The 20434-nt window shown below is 34.9% G+C and overlaps 1 protein-coding gene across 4 annotated transcripts in view; it reads right to left on the bottom strand.

The window, feature by feature from the left end:
- Window positions 1-5555: 5555 nt before the first annotated feature.
- Window positions 5556-20434, bottom strand: part of OPA1 (OPA1 mitochondrial dynamin like GTPase) — an 88592-nt gene continuing 73713 nt past the window's right edge. For all 4 annotated transcript variants that reach the window (XM_054585139.1, XM_054585141.1, XM_054585140.1 and 1 more), the window contains 2 exons: window positions 7523-7597; window positions 5556-5686 (listed from right to left, as the gene is read on the bottom strand). In XM_054585139.1, the coding sequence (XP_054441114.1) occupies window positions 7533-7597 (65 nt within the window). In that variant the 3' untranslated portion in view covers window positions 5556-5686; window positions 7523-7532. The remainder of the gene's footprint in view (window positions 5687-7522; window positions 7598-20434) is intronic.

Genomic DNA, 20434 nt, shown 5'->3' with positions numbered 1-20434 from the left:
TTTTCTTAACTTCAAAATTGAAAAAGAAAACCAAAACAGTTCCATCGGATTAATACTTCACAAGATACTGACCATTAAAAAGGCTTCAGGGGGATGTCTGGATGGATCCCAAAATGTAAACGATCAGTGACCGCGTGCTCCTGAGTCCCACCACGACCTTCACCACGGGCCGTCGCTTAGGTCTGTGATTACCCCGGGAAGGGCTGCGGACGGAGGCTCCTCGCTGGATAGCTTTTCTTCCAACACACGTCAGGTACCTCCTCCTCCTGTTACGGTTACTCACGGCGGCGAGCAGGCAGGCTCACTACTGTCACTGGAGGTATGCTGTGCTCTTAAGGCCTAGGTTAGGTGACTTCGGGTTTTTACTGTATTACAAACTGATTGCAGAAAAACAGTTATACATATTTGGTATACAAGGGTATTGGCTGTGTTGCACCTGGAGCCTCAGTAATTGCAATGGCTGCACGTAAGCCTTCTAGACGAATACATTTCTTAAGAGAGAAACAGTAGCGTTGTGTTTTGTTAATGAGTGCCCATGGTAAGATGTATGGAAAAGGGCGATTAAAAACAAAAGTGAGACACAAACTAAGGAAGCATGAAAATGGATAGGTTCATCTGTTAAGTGGTAAATTAATTTCAACGTGTCCTGGCAACTGAAGCAAAGAAATAGGAAAGATCTTGAGCTCTCTCTAAGGGAAGGAAAGCAGCATATACATTTGTCTGGAGCAGGAAACTTAGCTGTCACTGAATTATCTAGTAATCCTTTCCATAATGAACTTAAGTGATTAACAGAGACATGTCATTCGGTTTTACTTCTGCAAATGATGTTGTGTATTTTCTTCAAATAGGTACAGCATACAGTATTTGCTCTTACAAGCCACGGGGCATACTAGGTAAATTAAGAGGTAGGTAAAGGCAAGTCCAGGCTCTTTCGCTTTCTGATAATTTAGCCTAACTTACAGATAAAACTTGAGCAAAGCAAGAAGTTGGCATCAATCCATTTCTCACATACTTTCTCACAAATGTTAGAGGTTTCCCAAGCTTTGGCAAGTGCCAAAACATGTAAAGCGAGACCCTATTTTCTGACAAGTGGCTAAAATTCTAATTTCTATGTTGTTGCTGTGTTGCTATGTGATTTAGTCACTCCATCAGTAAGCGGCAGAATGGACATTGTTTTGAACACTGAGGAGTGTAACTTACTCTTAGCACAGCCAGGCGCGCATCTGCGGGAGGCTGCTGGCAGTGTCCTGGCTTGAGGACGGGTCGGCAGTGGGGACACTGACCTACTCATTTTTAAAAAATGCCTTTTTGAGTTTTCTCAAATACTTGTACAGGAACCAGGCTACACCTGGGTTAATTAGTTAAATGCAAAACAAAACAAAGAACAAGAATTCTTTACCACAAAGGATGAAGGGGTGATTTAAAGACATTAAAAAGTTGTAGTTACTTCCTTGTCTTTCAGAGAGCAATCATACATACACACTCAATTTTCAAGCTGGTAACTCGACTGTCATTTCAAGATAGAGATTTAACCCAATGCCTTATGATACACGTTTGTCTTACTCTTACTTTACAAAAAGCGAAACTGTGTTCTTTAGGCTGAAGATCACTCACATTTAAACTTTCCTCATGATGTCCTTTTTAATTTAATCTTTGACAATTTTTGGAGTACTTAACTCTTTAGTTTTCTCCATCTATCAACTTGGTCTAATATGTGTAGAAAATATGACTATCTTAGTTATCACAAATTGGGTATGGTTAAAGAACATTTTGTAATTAAACAATACATCTGTATCATTTACAAGCCCATGGTAGGTACTTCATTTTGAGATTAATTGGAAATATTAGAAGAAAACATAAATTATTAAATTTTCAGGAAGTAAATTCTTCAAACTTTTTATATACATGAAGATTTTTGAACCCGAATTGTGCAATGGATGGAGATTTTGTTTAAAACACAACTATTTCTCAAGCCTTATATTAGAATTGGTCTGTTAGTACTGATAAATAAATGCTGTATGATTGAAATGTGGCATTCCCTACAAACCTCCTAAAGGAACTGAAAGACTTCTCTCTTGACATTTATTCACGAGAAATATATTGTTGGCTACTACGTTCTACTTATTGAAGCAATCATGACTGTTTTCCTGGTTTTGACTTTAGCCAACAAATATGAATCCTGGAGAAGACACATCCATATTCTGCCTTATTTTACACATCAAATGATCAACAAGTATTTAATAAGCATCACTTATGGGCAAAGTTCTGGTAGAAATAAAAAATGGGAAGTGAGAAATGGGAGTTCATAATTAGGTGGCAGATAGAATTAAGTGATCTTTAAGGTTACCTCTGATCTTAAGACTTAGTTATGACTCATGTATAACTAACTAAACACGCTGGCATTTTTGATCTATTTTGCCCACCTTCCCCACCACCCCCAAATACCACAATGTTTTGACAAGTATCAAGACATGAAGAAAAAGGCATTGTTTGACCGTGAGATCACAGCTGTGAAGTGTGAGGTGTGCAAAACTGAAGCACCCAGGGAAGGGACGCAGCAGAGGGCTGTCCTGCCGCGGATCGGCTCACACCCGGGGGGCAAAGCATGGCCGTAGGTGCAGGGGTCTGTCTCTCCAGCATTAAAACAGAGAAAACTTAAAAGGTGCTCTCTTTAGACAGTATCTTTAATTACTTATCTACACAAATGACCTTAATTCAAGCACAAGCAAAAGATAAATCGCAGTAACATCTACACGTAGTATGAAGGTTTTAAAAAATAATACAAAGTTGACTCACAGTGCACAAGTAAAAACAATGTTGTTTTAAGTATTTAAACATAGCCATGATTGTTCAAAAGGTAAGCATATTTATAAGCACATTTCCACACTGCTGAAGTACCTGAAACCACAGCTTGTACCAGCTTAGAGGACTGAGATAAAAAGCATTACGTTGATCCCCTTAATTAGAAAACTAAAATACCATATTTCTTTACACAGATAAATAAATCTAAAATAAATAAATATAAAATTATAAACTAATTAAGGAATTCATCTTTTAAACCTACATTCGGAGTCTTACCATCATGTGCAAAATTCCCAAATTATAAGGTTAGGAAACACCGCTCTGTGCTGTGTGCCCTACTCATTTTTCACTCTACTCGTTGGCATTTGGAGACCAAATTATTTATGGAAGGGAGTCTGTTGCAGTAAAGCCTGAAAAAAGGGAATGATATGAGGAGAGGATACTGTCAAGCTACTAAAACAGGGTGACTGCTTTTAACTCCGATGACTCAACCGTGAAATAGCAAGAACTTGCTTCCTATTATGCACTGTCTCCATAGTGTGATTTTAAAAATCGATACACTGGCTCAGTACATTTTAGATACAATTTATTTGCAGTTGTCCGATCTTCCATACAGAGCTTTGTTCACGCTATTCTTTGCAAATCCTGACATTAAAAACAAATAATTCCTGGTCTAGTTAAAATTTAACTTCTGCATATTGAATTTCTGAAGTGATTTGTTTAAATTTGAATCATTTGTCGTTTTTTTAACTATAGACACAACACAAGGATTTACTGTTGAGAATCTGAATTTTATTTTTTTCTTTTATTAACATCTGCTTTTAATAAGTACCTAGCTTTCAAAAAAAAAAGAAAAAAGGCATGCTTAGTATGAGATCAGCAAAAGAAGAAAAAAAAAAAATATATATATATATAATCCATGAGAGATGTCACGTTACTGAGGAGGTTGGGAAAACATCTGGACTCCTATATGGTATTTTTAATAATATTCGTTTTTATCATCTATTTATATATTTAAATCACCGATACTGATCTCAAAGAAATAAAGACACCCCACCCCCTTTTCTTAAATTCACACAAAGGGATGTAACAAAAGTACTTACATAATAGCCTTTTGCTTGGGAGAAATCAATGAAAACACAGTCGAGGGCATTTTTTTCCTCTCTAGAGCTCAGAGAAATAAACATGGTCCTACTTCCTTTCTGATTCAGAAATAGACTTGTAGTTGTAGAGTGGTTGTGTTTCACAACTACAAAAGAATTAATGATTGTGTGGTATCTGCTCCAGGGAGGGGTTTACCTACTGGCCAGCACTGGTTAGAGGGAGTCAGCCAGGGAGGTCATCTCCTAACCTGGGCACAGAACACTGGGGGCTCCCTTTCTGTCCCTTCATTATCCCTAAATCCAAAAGACACAGGAAGTGTTCTTGACTACTCATCCACCAAATAACAATGTCCACTGCTCGCAGCTGCTTAAAGCTAGATCTGTTTTTCTTATTAAATAGCATAAAACAAGTATTTACTGAACTCTCAATTTCTAAAATACTTTGTGAGAGCCTTCAAACTTGCATATTAAGTGTCAGATCTTCAGAGAGATCACAGTGAAGGATGTATTTGTTAAAGTAAAAAAAAAATATGCCAGGTGGCAAGGGAACTGTTATCAAAACATAATTCCCAGAAAACTGTAAAATTAAGTAAACTGTAAAATAAAAACTGTCACACAATGGGCATTTTTATTAGAATAATAAAGGCTTAATAAAATGACAGCAAAGAGCAGAGTTAAATAAGAAAAACATTTTAAGTCAAAAGTGGCATATTTGTTTTAAGTCCTTTAGCCAATACAAAAAATTATATGACATGAAAATGTTGTGAGGGTATTATTGTAATTGAACTGAAATAAATTAAACTATATTTTTCTTTAAACATTCAGTTAAGAGGGGGATGGTCAACATTATTCTGATTGTTGAAATAATTCCTATTTAAAATACAGGCCTATGAAAGAAAGCCTTTTCCTGATGCCTAGTTGAAATGTTTGACAATAGTCAAAATGTAATTAGTCAATTGATTATTCTTAATCTTCCCGATCCCGTGTCACAATCCAATAGCTCTGTCAACAGGTAAAAAACAACTGCTAACAAAAAGCCTAGCTTAACATCCAAAATGAATGAATTTCAAACAGATACAGAGTACAAAACCATCAACGGAATCAAATAGGTAAGCTGCTAGTGACTTAGCTTCTAAGGCAACTCTCTAAGCTGTCAACGAAGGGCTGAAATCTCTTTCACTGAATGTGTGTGCAATTGTTGTAATCCAAATTACCCTATTTGAGGGGTTCTTTTGTAACTAGCTTTCTTTCATGTGACGAATATAAACTGAATTATCATGGTCAAAGAGTTTCTGGATATAGGACATTACAGATACAGACAATTCAGCAGGTTACCATCATTTTATATACAGTTGATAGCTTTTAGAAAATTGCTATAAGTTTTATCTCAAAACACATAGCATTCTTTTTCTGAAAAAGAAACTGGCATGGAGTAACATTGGCTAATGAATTAGTTGAATTAGTATCACCACAAGTGAGACAACAAGCAGGAGAGCAAGTTTCTTCTCTTTAGGATTGAACCTAATGGTCAGACCACTTACATGACCCCAGTTGGTCACCTCAGTACAATAAACTAGGACGTTAACACCATTTCCCTGCTCTTCTTTTCAAAAGGCAGCTGGTCGGTAAAGTGCCTCTAACACACACAAATTATTTTCATCCCATGACTTTATTTTATGGTTAGAAAGGTGTGATAGCAGAAGGGAAAAAGGCAGGACAAACAACTTTGCAGTTTTCTTTCTTCAGATATATATGCAGAGGTGATGATACTGAGTAGGATTCTGTGAAAATAAACACATTTGATAAATTTAGGTCTGGGGAGACATTACTGCATGATCATTAAAATGCTGAAGCTTAACTGTCTAGGTTTGCAATTTGCTAGTTCTGTTAAATTTAACATATCACCTACCACAATATAATTTCATCAAAATGACATATGAATTAAAAAAAATAATAAAATTCATTTCTTAGGGAAAAAAGTAAAAATATAGTATATTAAAATTGATCTGTAGACAGAATCTGCATATGACTGTGTTGGGTATAAACATTTTCAGCAAGTATCAGAATTAGTTACTTAAAATTATCAGGTGAAGGAACTCCACATATGTTAAAATGACCATTGAGAAACTATTCCTTAAGGTGCTTGGTAACTTTTATAAAATGATCAGAATGAAGCAAGGCTACCATTCTGCCAGATTTATTCTTTAAAATGGGTTTGCAAGGCACATTAAAATAGATCATATGTCTAATTCATAAATATCTGTAACAGTTCACAGAGGCAAAAGGCCCTTGGGACAAGGGGGGCCGTGGGGGCTCCAGATGAGCAGGGAACACAGACAGCTGGGTGGTTTCCGTGCCCACCAACATCGCCGCTGCCCGGCTGTCTGGCTGCCCTGGTGTGCGCCCTGGGCAGGCCCTCCGGCAGGAAGCCACTTGTTCCAGCGGCAAAGGTAACTCTGGATGTCACGCTTACCATCTTAGGGAAGTGACACTAACTATCATGTAAAGCACTGGCTGGCTCTGGGCTTCCTCATTTCATTAAAAAAACAGAAATGTAGCTGATATTTTTAATGGGGTGTCTGTAACATTCAGGATCCCTCTCCCCACAAAAAATCATTCATAAACAAAAAATCAAATGAACTTTTGTGCTGAAGAAAATCTCCAGATCAAGAAGGCTGTCCAAATGTTTATCTCTAACATTAACTATTGATAATATTGATGATGAAGGTGATATCATAACACTTTGTGATTTAAAAAAAAATTTCATACACAAGGCTGTATAAAACTTTTACAAACATAGACACTTAAAAACACTGAATCATTTTTGGCGTGTGTTAAAGATGATTGATATTTAGTTTCTAGATACGTTTTTGTAAAATTCTGTACACCTGTCTTAACTTATAAAAACAGCAAACAAAACAAAGTTACAAAAAAACAACAAACAAAACAAAGTCACAAAGCAGTACTCTAAAGCTTTTTAGCTCCTTCCTCTCTCAATCATTGCTGGTGTATGATGGACAGAGCCTTGCTTTCTTTTCCAGTCTGCTTTCTGAAATACATTGCCCCTACAGTAGAGGAAGGGAGGTAGTTTGAGGTTTAAGGTCCTTCTGAGTGCAGCTAGGGAGAGAAATCTTTTACATTTTTCTGCGCCTTCCAGTTCTGAGTATTACAGGCTGCCTATAGGATAAGGCTCACACATAAGGTGACTGTTAAATATTTTAAATAAACAATAATGTCATAATCATAGCATTTTCCCTATCTCAACTTCTTCAGTAACAACAAAAAATACCAATCATAATTCTTCAGTGATAATACTTGACTATGCTACTAAGAAAAGTCTTTTAATATACGATACTTTATTGGGAACATGCTTATAGTGCCAGACTATAAAATTAGATAAAGGAGTCCACACTCCAGAAGAGTAGTAAATTCTAAGGCCAACTGAATTACTTTAAGTAGGAAAAAGGTTTATTTAATGTTTTAAGCATAAGAGAATAAGATTAAGATTAAATTATCATTAAGGAGCAAGTAGGATATGGTCAAGTAGAATGATAAATTTTTAACATATAAATTTTGCATTTAGTCAGTGCCAATGTAGAAAGAGGACTTTTACTCACTTGTTACAATTTATTTCTCCTGATGAAGAGCTTCAATAAAAGCATCAAGTTTTTCTTGAATTTCTCTAACTTTCTCTGTGGAGATAAAAAGAGATAATATATTAAAGACATTCATTTTTCAGGAGCATTACAAGTCACAGAAGATAATTATTCAATAAATGGTCTGGGATACTTTCAACTGTTTGTGAAAAGGGAAAAAAAATGGCCTTGGCACCACACACCACCTTATACCCAAATAGAGGTCAAATGGGTTGCAGCAGCAGCTGCTAACATTTTTTTTTGGAAAGGGGAGGAGGGTGGGATTCATGATAGACCCCTTTGAGAGTCTAATAAAAGCTATGGACTCTTACACCAAAAAATGTGCATATATACAATTATGTATAGAATTGTAAGGAATTTCAGATTCTCCGGAGTCCAACCAAGGACTAACAGTTAGCAGTATCTGAAACAAAAGAAAATATAAAATAGTGAAACTATTTTATAAAATAAAAAGAGAATTCAGGTGTTTAACTGGCCTAGACTGGGAAATGACTTTCTGGGTATAAAGTAATGGGAAGAGTTACAAAGGGAAAGATAAACTAACATGACCACATCAAGATCTATAACTTAAATAGTAAGAAATATTTACAACAAACATGAAAAGGGCAATAACACTTTAAAATACATATAAAAATGTGCTTTTCTACCTGTGAATGAAGAAAGAAACACCAGAGCTGCTACACAGATTTACATTATTTTTATTTGATTTTAGGTTTTCATGTTTCTAGACTTCCAAAGTAAAATGTATAATTTCTCTATGAAGTGTAAAGGTTTCCTTTACAAATGTAAACTATCCACAGTACATGTCAATCTCCTAGTATTACAAATGGAAAAATTGTGAATTAATCCACCTTATTGCTAAATTAATCATGTAACTCGTTTTAAAATGTAGGTTATAGTGAGCACAGTAACAAATATTTTTTCCTTTTAACACAGTTTACCCTGTTAGTGGGAATTAACAAAGTGAAATGACTGGTTCAAAGCTCGTGCTGTAAAGGAAAAATGCAAAGCATTTTACTTTATAGCTATAGAAAAATCATAAGATATATTAATATTCAATTTTACATCTTTTGCATTTAAATATAATCTACAAATAAAAGTATTTATCCATGAGACAGCACTTGTGACGAGCAGCCAATAAAAATAACTCCTTTTTATGGCTTTTTATTAGCATTACAGGAACTCAAAAAAGCCTACCATCATTACATATAAAGAACACAATGTCTTTATATTGTTTTTCCAGTAATCTAACAGTTCTAATTCTTAGTATGTTGAAACTAACACAAAATCTACAGAAAAAAACTATTGTTTTAATCAGGTCATTCAATAGGGAAATATGGAAAATAGTTTTCACAAAGGCAGCGTTAACTTCCTTATATAAAGGTTAAACCAGACAAATTAAAAAAAAAATCTGAACCTATCTCTTGGAAGTTTAGTCTATATTTTTTTGTTAGTCTGTAGTATTTTTTTAACCAGCAGTCAAACCAGTAAACATACTTCCTTTCTCAAAATAATGCCACATTCTTATTTTTAAAATTAATTCATCTAGTTGCTTAGAAACAGCTTCACTGATTTTCCTCAATGAATATTAGAGAGTTTCACATAGTACAGTTCATCAGTTGATGGATTTTTAAAAGGAGGGGATGGTAGAAGAAAAAAAGTTTTCTAAAATCTCTCCCAAAATTCTGGAAATGCATGGGGGCTTTAAAAAAATCATCTAGCTTAAACGGCACAACACATGGAAATCTACAACAGGTGTTTAGAACCTCAGCAGCTCCTCTAAATACTCACTGAGAACTATTTCTACTTGGGAAAGCTGTACTGTAGGAAGACAGGAAATATGACTCTATTTGCTCCATGATCTGAATAAAATCAGGCAGCTGCAGGATCAGCTCTATGCATCCCTTTGCCCTGTCAGTAACCTTCATCCTCAGGGGACGGACAGTCTGTGAGCAGGTGGTACAGTAGCATCACTCACAAGAGACTTTTCAGAGCAAGACTTATTGGTATTGCAAGAGACCAAGAGCCACTTTGAATGCAGGTGTCTGAATCAAATTCACATTATTCCGAAGTTAGAGATAAGCCACGTTGTTTTGTAAATGAAAGTAAAAGGAGTATTTAATTAACTATTTTATGAATAACAGAGAATAAAAAATTTCCCAATTTCGCATAAAAAGCTGTTTTTACAAAATATTTTACCACTGGGATATCAGGACATGTAACCGCACCCTGAAACCTCAAGAATGACATAGACAGGTAAGGCTCTACAAAGTAATGTGGGGAGAGAGGAGGAGAGAAGAAGATAGAGATTATATATATATGCTATATATACATAAAAAATAATTGTGATTAATGTGTCCTTTTAACACTACAAAAGATTTCATTTCTTCGGTCATTCCTTCACTTACAATATACTTAATGAGTGACATGGGGACAAGAAGAATCCCTTGCTTACTCCCTTCCTTATTCTAAGTCTGTGAAGAGCCTACTACGTTTCAGAGACAGCAAACCCCGCATTTCATATGGCCCTCATACAGCCGTGCGGGTACCAGTGCCAAGGATGAGGCCTTTACGTGTGGAGAGGCAGCCTTGTCCTTGTTCCTCTGATCCAGAACGCACACTAGATCTGCTGCTACATGCCCACTCTAAGTGGTAACAAAACAAATGCTATTATGTTTAGTGTATTTGTTGTATGTTTTACCTGTTATGTGAAATAAGACATGTTTCGGTAAAAGTTATGGAATCGAAAGCTACCAAGCACCTCCTATGCTCTTCTCTGGCTAGGGATGACTAAAAAATATAAACACGTTATCATCCTCGGATGAATATTATTACCTCTTGAACAGACTTGATCTATACACATTTGGGGAAATCCTGAGAACAATAGGAGTATGAAACCGGACCAAAAAAAAAAATTCATCATTTTTTAGTGTCTACAACGGCTGACTCAGTATACATGCTCAATAAAAACTTGATAAATACCTGAAGTCCCCAAAAATACAGCAGAGAAAATAAGAGCTGTAGGTTATCAAGAAACATTATCAAGAAATCTGACAGGCTTTCTGGATGTTATACCAGTGACCAAGAGGGCAGAAGCCACGACCACAAGCACTGGGGCAAGCCTGGGAACAGGGGCACGGCGCATGGGGACAGTGAAGGGTGGGCAAGCTGGTGGGCCGCCGGAGCGGCACACTCCTCAGGTCTCGAAACACAATACCAGTGGAAAAAAATATTTCAAATTAATTATTGCGCCTTATGAAGAAGGCTAAAATATGCTGTCTACACACACAACTTTAGAAAGGAAACTGATTTTTAGGCTTTATAAGGAAACTATATTACAAATAATAAATGACATTCTTTCCTATATTTGAATTTATTCATTTTAAATTCTGATGTAAGTGTTCAGCACTGTCTTGGATACTAGCTATGGATACTGGCTGTACAGAAAACTGAATTATCCATAAAAATCAAGGCTGAATATTAGCAACTAAAGCTTTCTACTTTCTGGACCTTCAAAATTAATGTCCTAGTTATAAGTGCTTCCGAATCCCCAAATCTTATTGTATTTAACTGCTACACCATTAGAAATTATTCCCACAGAAATTTCCCACAGAAATATGTGTACAGATTACCAAGACTAATTATAAAGCAAACGCCCTTTTCTGTTAAACATTTGCATTAAATATTTATAGCTAGAGAATTCTTGTAAAATTTGTGATTTACTTGATAAATTAAACCAACTCAGGAAGGGATTAACATACTCCTATTTCTGTTACACTGAAATAGCCAATTCTACATGTACTGAATACTAAGTCTACTTTCCATTTATCAAATGTTTACTTAAAAGATGAACTATTTCAAACATCAACTCATTGTGCTCCTTGATTGAGTCATGAATATTCCCATAATCCCCAAGTCATAAACTGTCAGTCTCAGTGAAGTTCCTTCTTTTTTTCTTTTCTTCAGATGACTTGACACCTATTCATGTTTTGGGTCTTTTTATCGCCACATGAAATGATACTGCTACTCTCAGATTCCTTTTGAGTCTTCTGATACTTGCTCTAGAAGTCTCAAATATAGACTAATCTGTAATTAGGTTTTGAATACACTGTGAATACCAAAAGGCCAAATCCAAGAGAAGGTTCACTTTGGTCGTTAATAACAGTTTAGAACAGGAACAAAGAATCACACACAAAACTCTACCACATGCACTGAAATAAACCCTTTCCAACTTCTGATGTTTTTAAAGAAAGCATAATGAAACAAGCTGCAAATTTACTGATGCAATGTACTTTAAGTAAATCACACATCCAAATATCCTAACGTGCCTTAACGTGCTACATGCACACTTTGTACCAAACTGAGGATACCTTGTAGGTGAAAAAGCTGCTCATTAAAGCACTGAAAATTAAAGGACCACTTCTTCTTATGTAATACATGTTGTTCCTGAAAAGACTTGCTTTTATAAATTAGACAACTATACTATGAATGCTCTTTTAAAAGTTCAGTACAACCAAAAAAAAAAAAAAAAAAAAAAAAAGTGAGTAAGAGATCAGGTTGATGGTTCCCAAAACTACACTCAAAATCTTCAATTTAGCGCAAGAAAAAATGTGCACCTTTCACAGTTAATCAAAGGAAGAACCAAAGAGAGTTAGTCAAAGGTGTATAACTAGATCCAATACTTATCTTCTGAATCTTGACCCGGTAGTTTTTTCCTTACAAATACCCATGATTATTTTTAAACAAACTCATTAATGAAGACAAACAGATTACTGCCTTTTACAGAAGGAGGAGGCATCATTTTCTATGTCCTGGAAAGGTACTACTGCCTTTTACAGAAGGAGGAGGCATCATTTTCTATGTCCTGGAAAGGTACTGCCTTTTACAGAAGAAGGAGGCATCATTTTCTATGTCCTGGCAAGGTATTTGAGACGTATGGTAATTGCAAAGCTGGGTGGGGTTCCAGACTTCTAGGGGGTCTGTAAAAGTTCTCTGGGTTATTTCCATTGTTTCAAAAGTTCCACTATAAATCTTTGTTCGGGCTAGAATTACATCTACTCTCATAACAATCATTTGAGATATGGAGACATAATTGTAATTATATCTGTTTCTAATTAAAAAGAATATAAGTATATTATTGCAGACAAATCTTCTAAAACATGGACTTTAACAGGCATATACAATAGTGAAAGGAGTGTTTGCTAGAAAAAAAAAAGTTAAAAATCCCTGGTCTGACACTCCCAAATAATCAATAAGGTAGTTATTTTATAAAGACAAAATATAATGTATTAAAAGGTATACAATATTGTGCTCAGGAGAACTGTTTCTAGTGCCAGCTTTGCCTTTAACCTTATGATGTAAATAAGCCACAGTCCTAGTTTCTTTATCCATAAAATGAAGGAATCTGTCCAGAAGAATCCAAAGCCCATATTACTTTAAAACTTAGGACTGACATGTACCATTCTGATCATGTTTCAATTGCATCTTTTAAAATTATTACTCAGTATCTTTTTAAATTTCATATTAAGCTTCTAGTAAAAAATATAATCACAAATGACAATATTATTCTCACAGGGCTATATAATTCATTTTAGAAAGGTCAGTTTTATACTGCTTTTTCCATCAATGTGGGACTGCTTGCATGAACCATTACCTATGCTTAGAAAAAGTCTGTCATTTAAAGTCACTCAGCACAGAACTTGCTATGTAATTGATGCCCGTCAATATTCACTGTTCATTCATTCATTGTTGAGTGATCTGATTTAACCAGTACTGAATTCAAACATTAAAGATGATTATTTTAAAACTTTGCTATTTTCAAACCCCAAAACAATAGGATTTAGGTGGAAAGCTGTCATAAGAGTGTCTTTGAGGTAAATTATAACATGTCTGCTAAATAAAACACAGCTCAAAGTGTCCTGTGGATAAAGTTAGCTTTTTTTTTTTGAACTCTTTAAACTGTAACCATTTCTGCCTTTCTACCTAGCACCTGTTGGCTAATACAATCAAAACCTCTTAAAATACTTTCTTGATATTTTGAGGCCAATTCTCCAAAAGATTTCAGTATGGATGAACAGAGAGTAGCCTTATACTCAAGTCTTTATAATCATTAGGCCCTCCAACTTTAAGTAGATGGCAATCCTAATTTCATTTCAGCTAACTATTAAGCCTTATGGATCTGCCCTTAACTACTGAAGAGTAGCACCATTCCAATGTGTGTCAATGTCAATGGGTGTAAAATCTTGAACTTTCTGCTACCTGATACTTACCAAAAGGCTCAGTGTAAGAAATAATATTTATAGATGATTGGATGGGGGAATGGATAATTCATCTATTTCTCTAGACACTATACATATTTCATCTTTGGATAAGCCAAACCAAATAGTTATGAATCTGGACTACATCACTGATTTTGCTAAGAATTGCTTATGTTATTGGCCTACATCAAGAACATTAAAAAGTCCCATAAAATTCCTGATTATATGCAGCTATCTGATTTGCTCTATCATATATCTCAGTGTTCCTTTTTTGAACTAATGAAATTCCTCTCAGTTGTGTGTACAGGGAATACATAGGCTTCATCTAAGCAACTGCTGTGTCAGTGTCCGATAGTGACCATAAATCATGAAATCAACTTTGCTTTACATTTTGTATCTGCTACTAGGAAGCTCAGGGCTAAATGTGTACCTTTTTTATAGCGCAGTATCTAGAACCCATGAACATGTATTTTGAGAAGGTACCAATCTTAACCCAAATTTCACTTGCCTGGATTTTATTTTCCCTTCCAGTTAATTTTTCCATTAAAGTGTTTTTACCTTCTGCACAAGATAGGTTTTTGTAAGCTGCCTCAAATTCTTTTTTTGGGATAAGGCAGGGAATTAATAAACAAACTATCATGCTAGTTTGTAGAAGATATACCACTAGGCAGCTGATTCATATGATATACAATATACTCTAAAAGTGGTCTCTGTTACAGTGTTAATGCTTTTTATGTCAGTAATTCAAGAAGATTTGGTGGGCAGTATTTGTCATATTTAAACTGCAATGAATATATCTGCTTGGGAGAAAAAAGAAAATAATTTCTGCTCAATTCTTGGAAAGCTCAGTGATTAGTACCTATATTTAAAGCATTTATTTTCAGCAACAGAAGAAAAAATTCTAACTTTTATGGGACCCATGACTCTTAAATGTAAAAGACTGATTCTTTCTTAAGATTACAAAAGTCTACTGTGAATTATTTTATTCTGTATCCAGTACATAAAACGCTCCATGTATTAGTTATATGTATCAATTCAAATTATGGTGAAAAAAAATCCTTGAAAGTTATTTTATGTGCTAACTCATTAATAATACATTACTTTATTTTCTCCAAAGAAGTTTAAGTAAATACAGTATCTCAAAATGAACACATTCCTTTTGTCACTGTTGAACAATCTAAATATCAATACAATTTTTAAAATATGATTTAGGTAATTAATTGGGAAAGATTTTGCCTAACAGCCAGTAAAATATTCAGTCCCAATCAATTAAGGTTTTAAAATAATCCATAATTTTTTCCTTTTCTGTTTCCTCTTATTCTAAAGTATATTTTATCCTGAATTTTGTTAGGAGAAAAGTTGAAACATTTTAAGAAAAGGAAAACCACCCAAGCAGCCCTTAAAGAGACAGGACATCATTTATCACTTGCAAAGACAGATTTATAAGAAGAGGGCCCCTTCTGTTCCTTTAAGACTGCAAAACAGATGGGAAGTGAATGGACAGTCAATGGGACAAGAAAACACATGCTGCTGTATGTATGTTCCCAGCATAAGAAAGAGGTCAAGATTGTAACTGCATGACTGGGTCCTGGAAAGGGTCTTTCTTCAAGCTGTTACAAAGACAAACGCTGTTCCTCATCCCGCTGTCAAACTGTTATAAATATTGGTTTGTCAAAAGACCTTCAGTGCTGAAGCTTTAAAAAGGAGGCGTAACAGATGAATGAATCATGAGAATGAATCTTAAACAGTCAGCTCATTAATGTAATTTTAAAAGTAAAATAATACAAAAACAGAATGTAATTCTGAGTTATGAACCAAACTAAAAGTTTATGAAAAAAATATGGAATTAAGACATTATGGGTTTTAATAGTTATTGAGATGAAAAGCAAAAATGAAATGTATCTTTTAAATAAGATACTGTAATTAGGACACAGTATTATTAAACTTATCACAAGGAGCACTAACAGGTATTCATATTTCATGAGGTTGATTTCCTAAGTTTTCAGTTCTTACTTCTTACAACCCTGCAAGGAGGTATTGTTATTGATACTGGTTTCAGCAGCTTCACAGTAAGGCTCAAGTAAATGAAAATAACTTCAGAATTAATTCCACATATTCATGAACTTAGAATGTCACCTTTATATTTTAAGTTACAATTTCTTTTTTTCTATGAAAAAGGAAAAGCAAAAATTGAAATAGCAGTAAGAATACATACCTAGATTTATTAACCAGGGTTACCTTTTCAAGAATGAAACTATTATATATGTCTTTAGAAGACAAATTCACTGTCCTAGATACCTAATAATTAGTTTAACTAGGAGAGCAGGCTCTAAAACAGACTTTGAAAATACTATAAAAAAAAGAAGCAAAATGATACAAACTTGGTTATCTATAGTTACCCACAAGAACAAATCCAATGACTAAAGATGAACAAAGTCTCAAAACAAATCTAAAAAGAGATGATCTCTAATACATGTTAGCTCCACCGTTGCCATAAATATTTAGGAAACTAGCTAAATAATTTCCCTCAATGAACATCCACTTCCCTACCTGGACAATGTGGCTAATACCTTACATGCCTCACATGCCTTTATAAGGTGCAAACACGGACATACACATTTTGTGAAGTGTAAATATAAATGTAAGGGACAGATATACAGTCCCAAGCAGGATTTGGATTCCTAAGTACGAATTCACAGAGTTACATGAGAATACTTTCTATTCATGGCTTTCTCTTGTCAGCAATCTTAGAAAAAACAATTTAGGTAGAAATGAGAATGAAAGATTACAAAGTCAAGAATTGAGTGGATGATAAAGTGGAGGCAGCAGGCAAAGATTCAAAGGCTTTCCTGTTTAAAAGAGAATCAAGATCAAAAGTAGTGAGGGTGTGTGGAAGAATCAATCCAACAGTTTTACAATTGGAATGATGTGAACATTTTTGAAGAAAGAAGAGCTATAATAAAGGCATAGGCACACATAGGAAGTGCCAAGATCTTGAATACAGGTGGGGATTAACTTTGAAAAGAGAGTTTGAAAAGTGATTTTTCAGTACGTTTTGCTACAATATAGCCTCTGGAATACCTGACCTATTTAAAATAATTGGTACTAGGTTTTATTTTTACTAATGCTGCTTTCTGTCTCAGTGAATCTTTTTGAAATAAGTTTATATGAAGAAAAGGACAAAAAATTTAGTCTACTCTGATAGGAGAAACCAGAAATAGGAGCAATGACGATGAACTTAGGATGTGAAGTGCTAAGAGAAAGCCAACCTAAGATCTCTTCATGAAAATGTGTGATAGAAATGTGACAGAAGTTATGTCCCTTAGACCACATTAAAAAATTTGTTAGAAAACTATTATAGTGTTTAGGTAGAGGCAATTGCTTTAAAAATTTTGGCATTTATATTTTCTAACTTTCCACAATGCATGTATACTAATTAGTTCTGTGATAATAAAAAGGATTAAAACAAAAACACCTAAAATTTCTGGCAGTGTCCTTGGTGAAGACAGGTACAGTTTGTACATATGACTCAGAGTCATATGTCATATTGTACATGTCAATAAAAGGAGAAACTAAAAAGACTTGAATTCCGTGGCCCAGAAAAAATGATCTAACTGAACTTCTTTCTATAACTAAAAAATGAGGAAACAACTGTTCTAAGAGAAATTAAAATGGACTATTTTCATATAGACCAGATAATAATGAAACAGAGGAAATCTATTATCTTAAATGGCTGCACAAGCTTGAAAACTTCACTAGTGCAAAACAGATTTCAATTCATTCACAGATGACAGATCCATGATAGGCAGTTACTGGAAATGAGAAGAAATCAAAGTAAACGCTAACCACTGAAGAAGTACCATGGTGAGCAATTACTGTGTGGTCCCATAAAATGTCTCTTGGTGTCAGAAACACCAATAGGTTATTTGGGAAAATATTCTGTCACTTTTAAGGCCGATCACATCATGAATTAGCTTCATCATTTCCATAACTACAATAATTAATAGGAAATTATGCTCATTTGCAAAAAGAAAGTTTAGAAATGTATATTAAAAAATTAAAATCCCTTTTTTCCTTAATCCCCTCTCCAACTGCCCCGAGACCCCTACTTCATAGAGACCATCAGTTTAGTGTGCATCAAATTGTTCAAGACCGTTCTTTAAAAAAGTTTATTCATATCTTGCTTAATTTTTTTAATATGCTGTTTCACAGACCAATGGATTATGAATTAGATTGTTTTCAATGACTAGATTCAATTTTTTTCCATCTTAGAAATGGAGAAAATACAGAAAAAATTAAAAATAAAACAAATCAAAGTTTAATCCCAAATTTAAAGATGTTACTTCATTCTGAACTCGGTCACTAAGGAAGTGGTGTTATTAGCAAGGGAAAATAATAGCCCAATTCCTAGCTTTAATTCTGTGCCTTTTTATACATAAGAATATACACATGAACACATATTGCGGTAACACATAAATAAAACCTACATTAAAATGACAAAAATTTAATCTATATATCATTGAAGAGACCTTTCTTATCTTTTTTTAAAAAAGATTTTATTTATTTATTTTTAGACAGAGTGGGAGGGAGAGAGGACAGAAATACCAATGTGTGGTTGCCTCCCACGCGCCCCCTCCTGGGGACCTGGCTTGCAACCCAGGCATGTGCCCTGACTGGGAATCAAACCAGCGGCCCATTGTTTCGGAGGCCAGCATTCAATCTACTGAGCCACACCAGCCAGGGCACCTTTCTCATCTTTTATGCTTACTTTTAATCCATTAAAACAAGAGTTTGTAGCTAAAGGCATATACCTGCTAATAAGGCAAAGGGTACCAGTAGACTGTACAGAGAGGTAAATATTCTTTTAATCTTGTACCAATTTTTAATATCCTTCAATGTTGCCTTTAAAGAAATAGACTTAGGCCATGAAAAATGTGCCTGACTCTTAAAGATGAATTTTGAGTGTGGATTTTCTCATCAATAACCTGGAAAGCACAAAACTCAGGCTCATGACGTTGAATTGTGTGTGTAAATAACTACTTTTCTAACGCAGAGGACTCTTCCTGAGGATTATTTTACTCTTTGTACCTCTCTTGCTCTGGCTCTCACTCTCAGCTACAACACAAAGCAGAATCTCCTTTATCTATGTAGACTTACGGTAAAAATAATCTTTCACTATCTTTCTTAGAAGCTTTAATTTGGCAATTTCAGCTTATCATAAAAAATATTATTTCACAGAGGCAAAATTTTAAAATGTGATCACCTTTACCCTGAAAAGATGTGTTAAAGATCATAAAGAGTAACAACATAAAACAGAAAAGTTATCTTATTTACTCTTTATGAAGAATGAAACATTCCAATCTTTCTATTTTCCAAACACACTCATTTCTACTAATAATCATCCCAAATAATACATGAATGTTAAAGAAAATAAAAATATTCCAATCAACTTAAAAATTCATAATAAACCTAAAAAATTATGAAAGTGTTTTGGTTAACTGTCAATCAGGAAATCACTGGTGATCAGAAAGGAGTGGTCTCGTTAAGGATGGAAGCCAGATCACGGATGGTGGCAAGGGAGCAGGCACAGGGTGAACGCAGCAAACGCAAGCTGCTCTGTAAGGGGGAAGAGATGGCCGCTTTCTGGCACGACACAGGAAAGAGAGGGTCCCTTAGGATGAGAACGGACAGCATTTTTTTAAGTCACGGGAAAGAGACTAATGAAGACTGTATTAAAAGCTCATGATCAAACAGTCACTGAACACATTTTTAATACAATCTATAACAAATAAGTATGGTAAATTTATGAAAGAATCAAATCAATCTGGCAGAATAAGTAAATCATAAAAGACATAAAAAACATTTTTCTCAAATTGGTTATTTTGGTTGCCTACAGTGGGAAGCCCGCCTTCTGCTAAGTATTACTGGCAGTACCTCAGTAAGGTTTTTAGCCACTGAAAGAAGGTAAATAAGTAGGGCGGAGGAAAAATACTGGTTTCGGACAAAGTGATAATGATCTAGAAGAAGGCACAATGAGAGATATAAGAAAAGAGACACAAAGGGGAAAAACTGCTTAGAAATGTGCTAGAAGCTAGGAGAGATGAGACAAGCAGTACTGAGGTGTTACAATTATTGACCAAAGAAACACAGTAACAGTATTTAGATACAAACAATGTTACAGGGCTCATGGTCCTTACAGTGCACGTTTTCTCTCCAAGGCACCTTATTCTATTCTCTGTGATTGTCCTTTTTTGTTTGTTTGTTTAAATGATCTCTGGGCCTAGGTACGTAAAAATTCTGACCCCTCCTACTTTAAATCCCGTTAGAGGTAAATTTTCTTTGGTTACATTTACAGAAAAAATGAACATGCTACTATAGATATAGTTCAAATAACTTACCAAATTATCAAGTCACACAGTTTATCAGACTCTACTAAAAGGATATATGCCAATTTTACCTCACTAACTAACTATACTGCCATGAATAGGAAGAACACTCTAGAGCACTGGTTCGGGGGCAGAAGGGTGGGTGGTGGTGGTACATGGCATGAATCACCTGTGGAGGAAGACTTGTCAAAAGTATGCGTGCCAGAGCCCCACCTCTGGAAAAATAACTT

Source organism: Pteronotus mesoamericanus, unplaced genomic scaffold (genome assembly GCF_021234165.1).
Source record: "Pteronotus mesoamericanus isolate MK-2021 breed Mesoamerican mustached bat unplaced genomic scaffold, CSHL_Meso_final contig_82, whole genome shotgun sequence".
Taxonomy (NCBI): Eukaryota; Metazoa; Chordata; class Mammalia; order Chiroptera; family Mormoopidae; genus Pteronotus; species Pteronotus mesoamericanus.
This window is presented reverse-complemented; position numbering and strand designations above follow the sequence as displayed.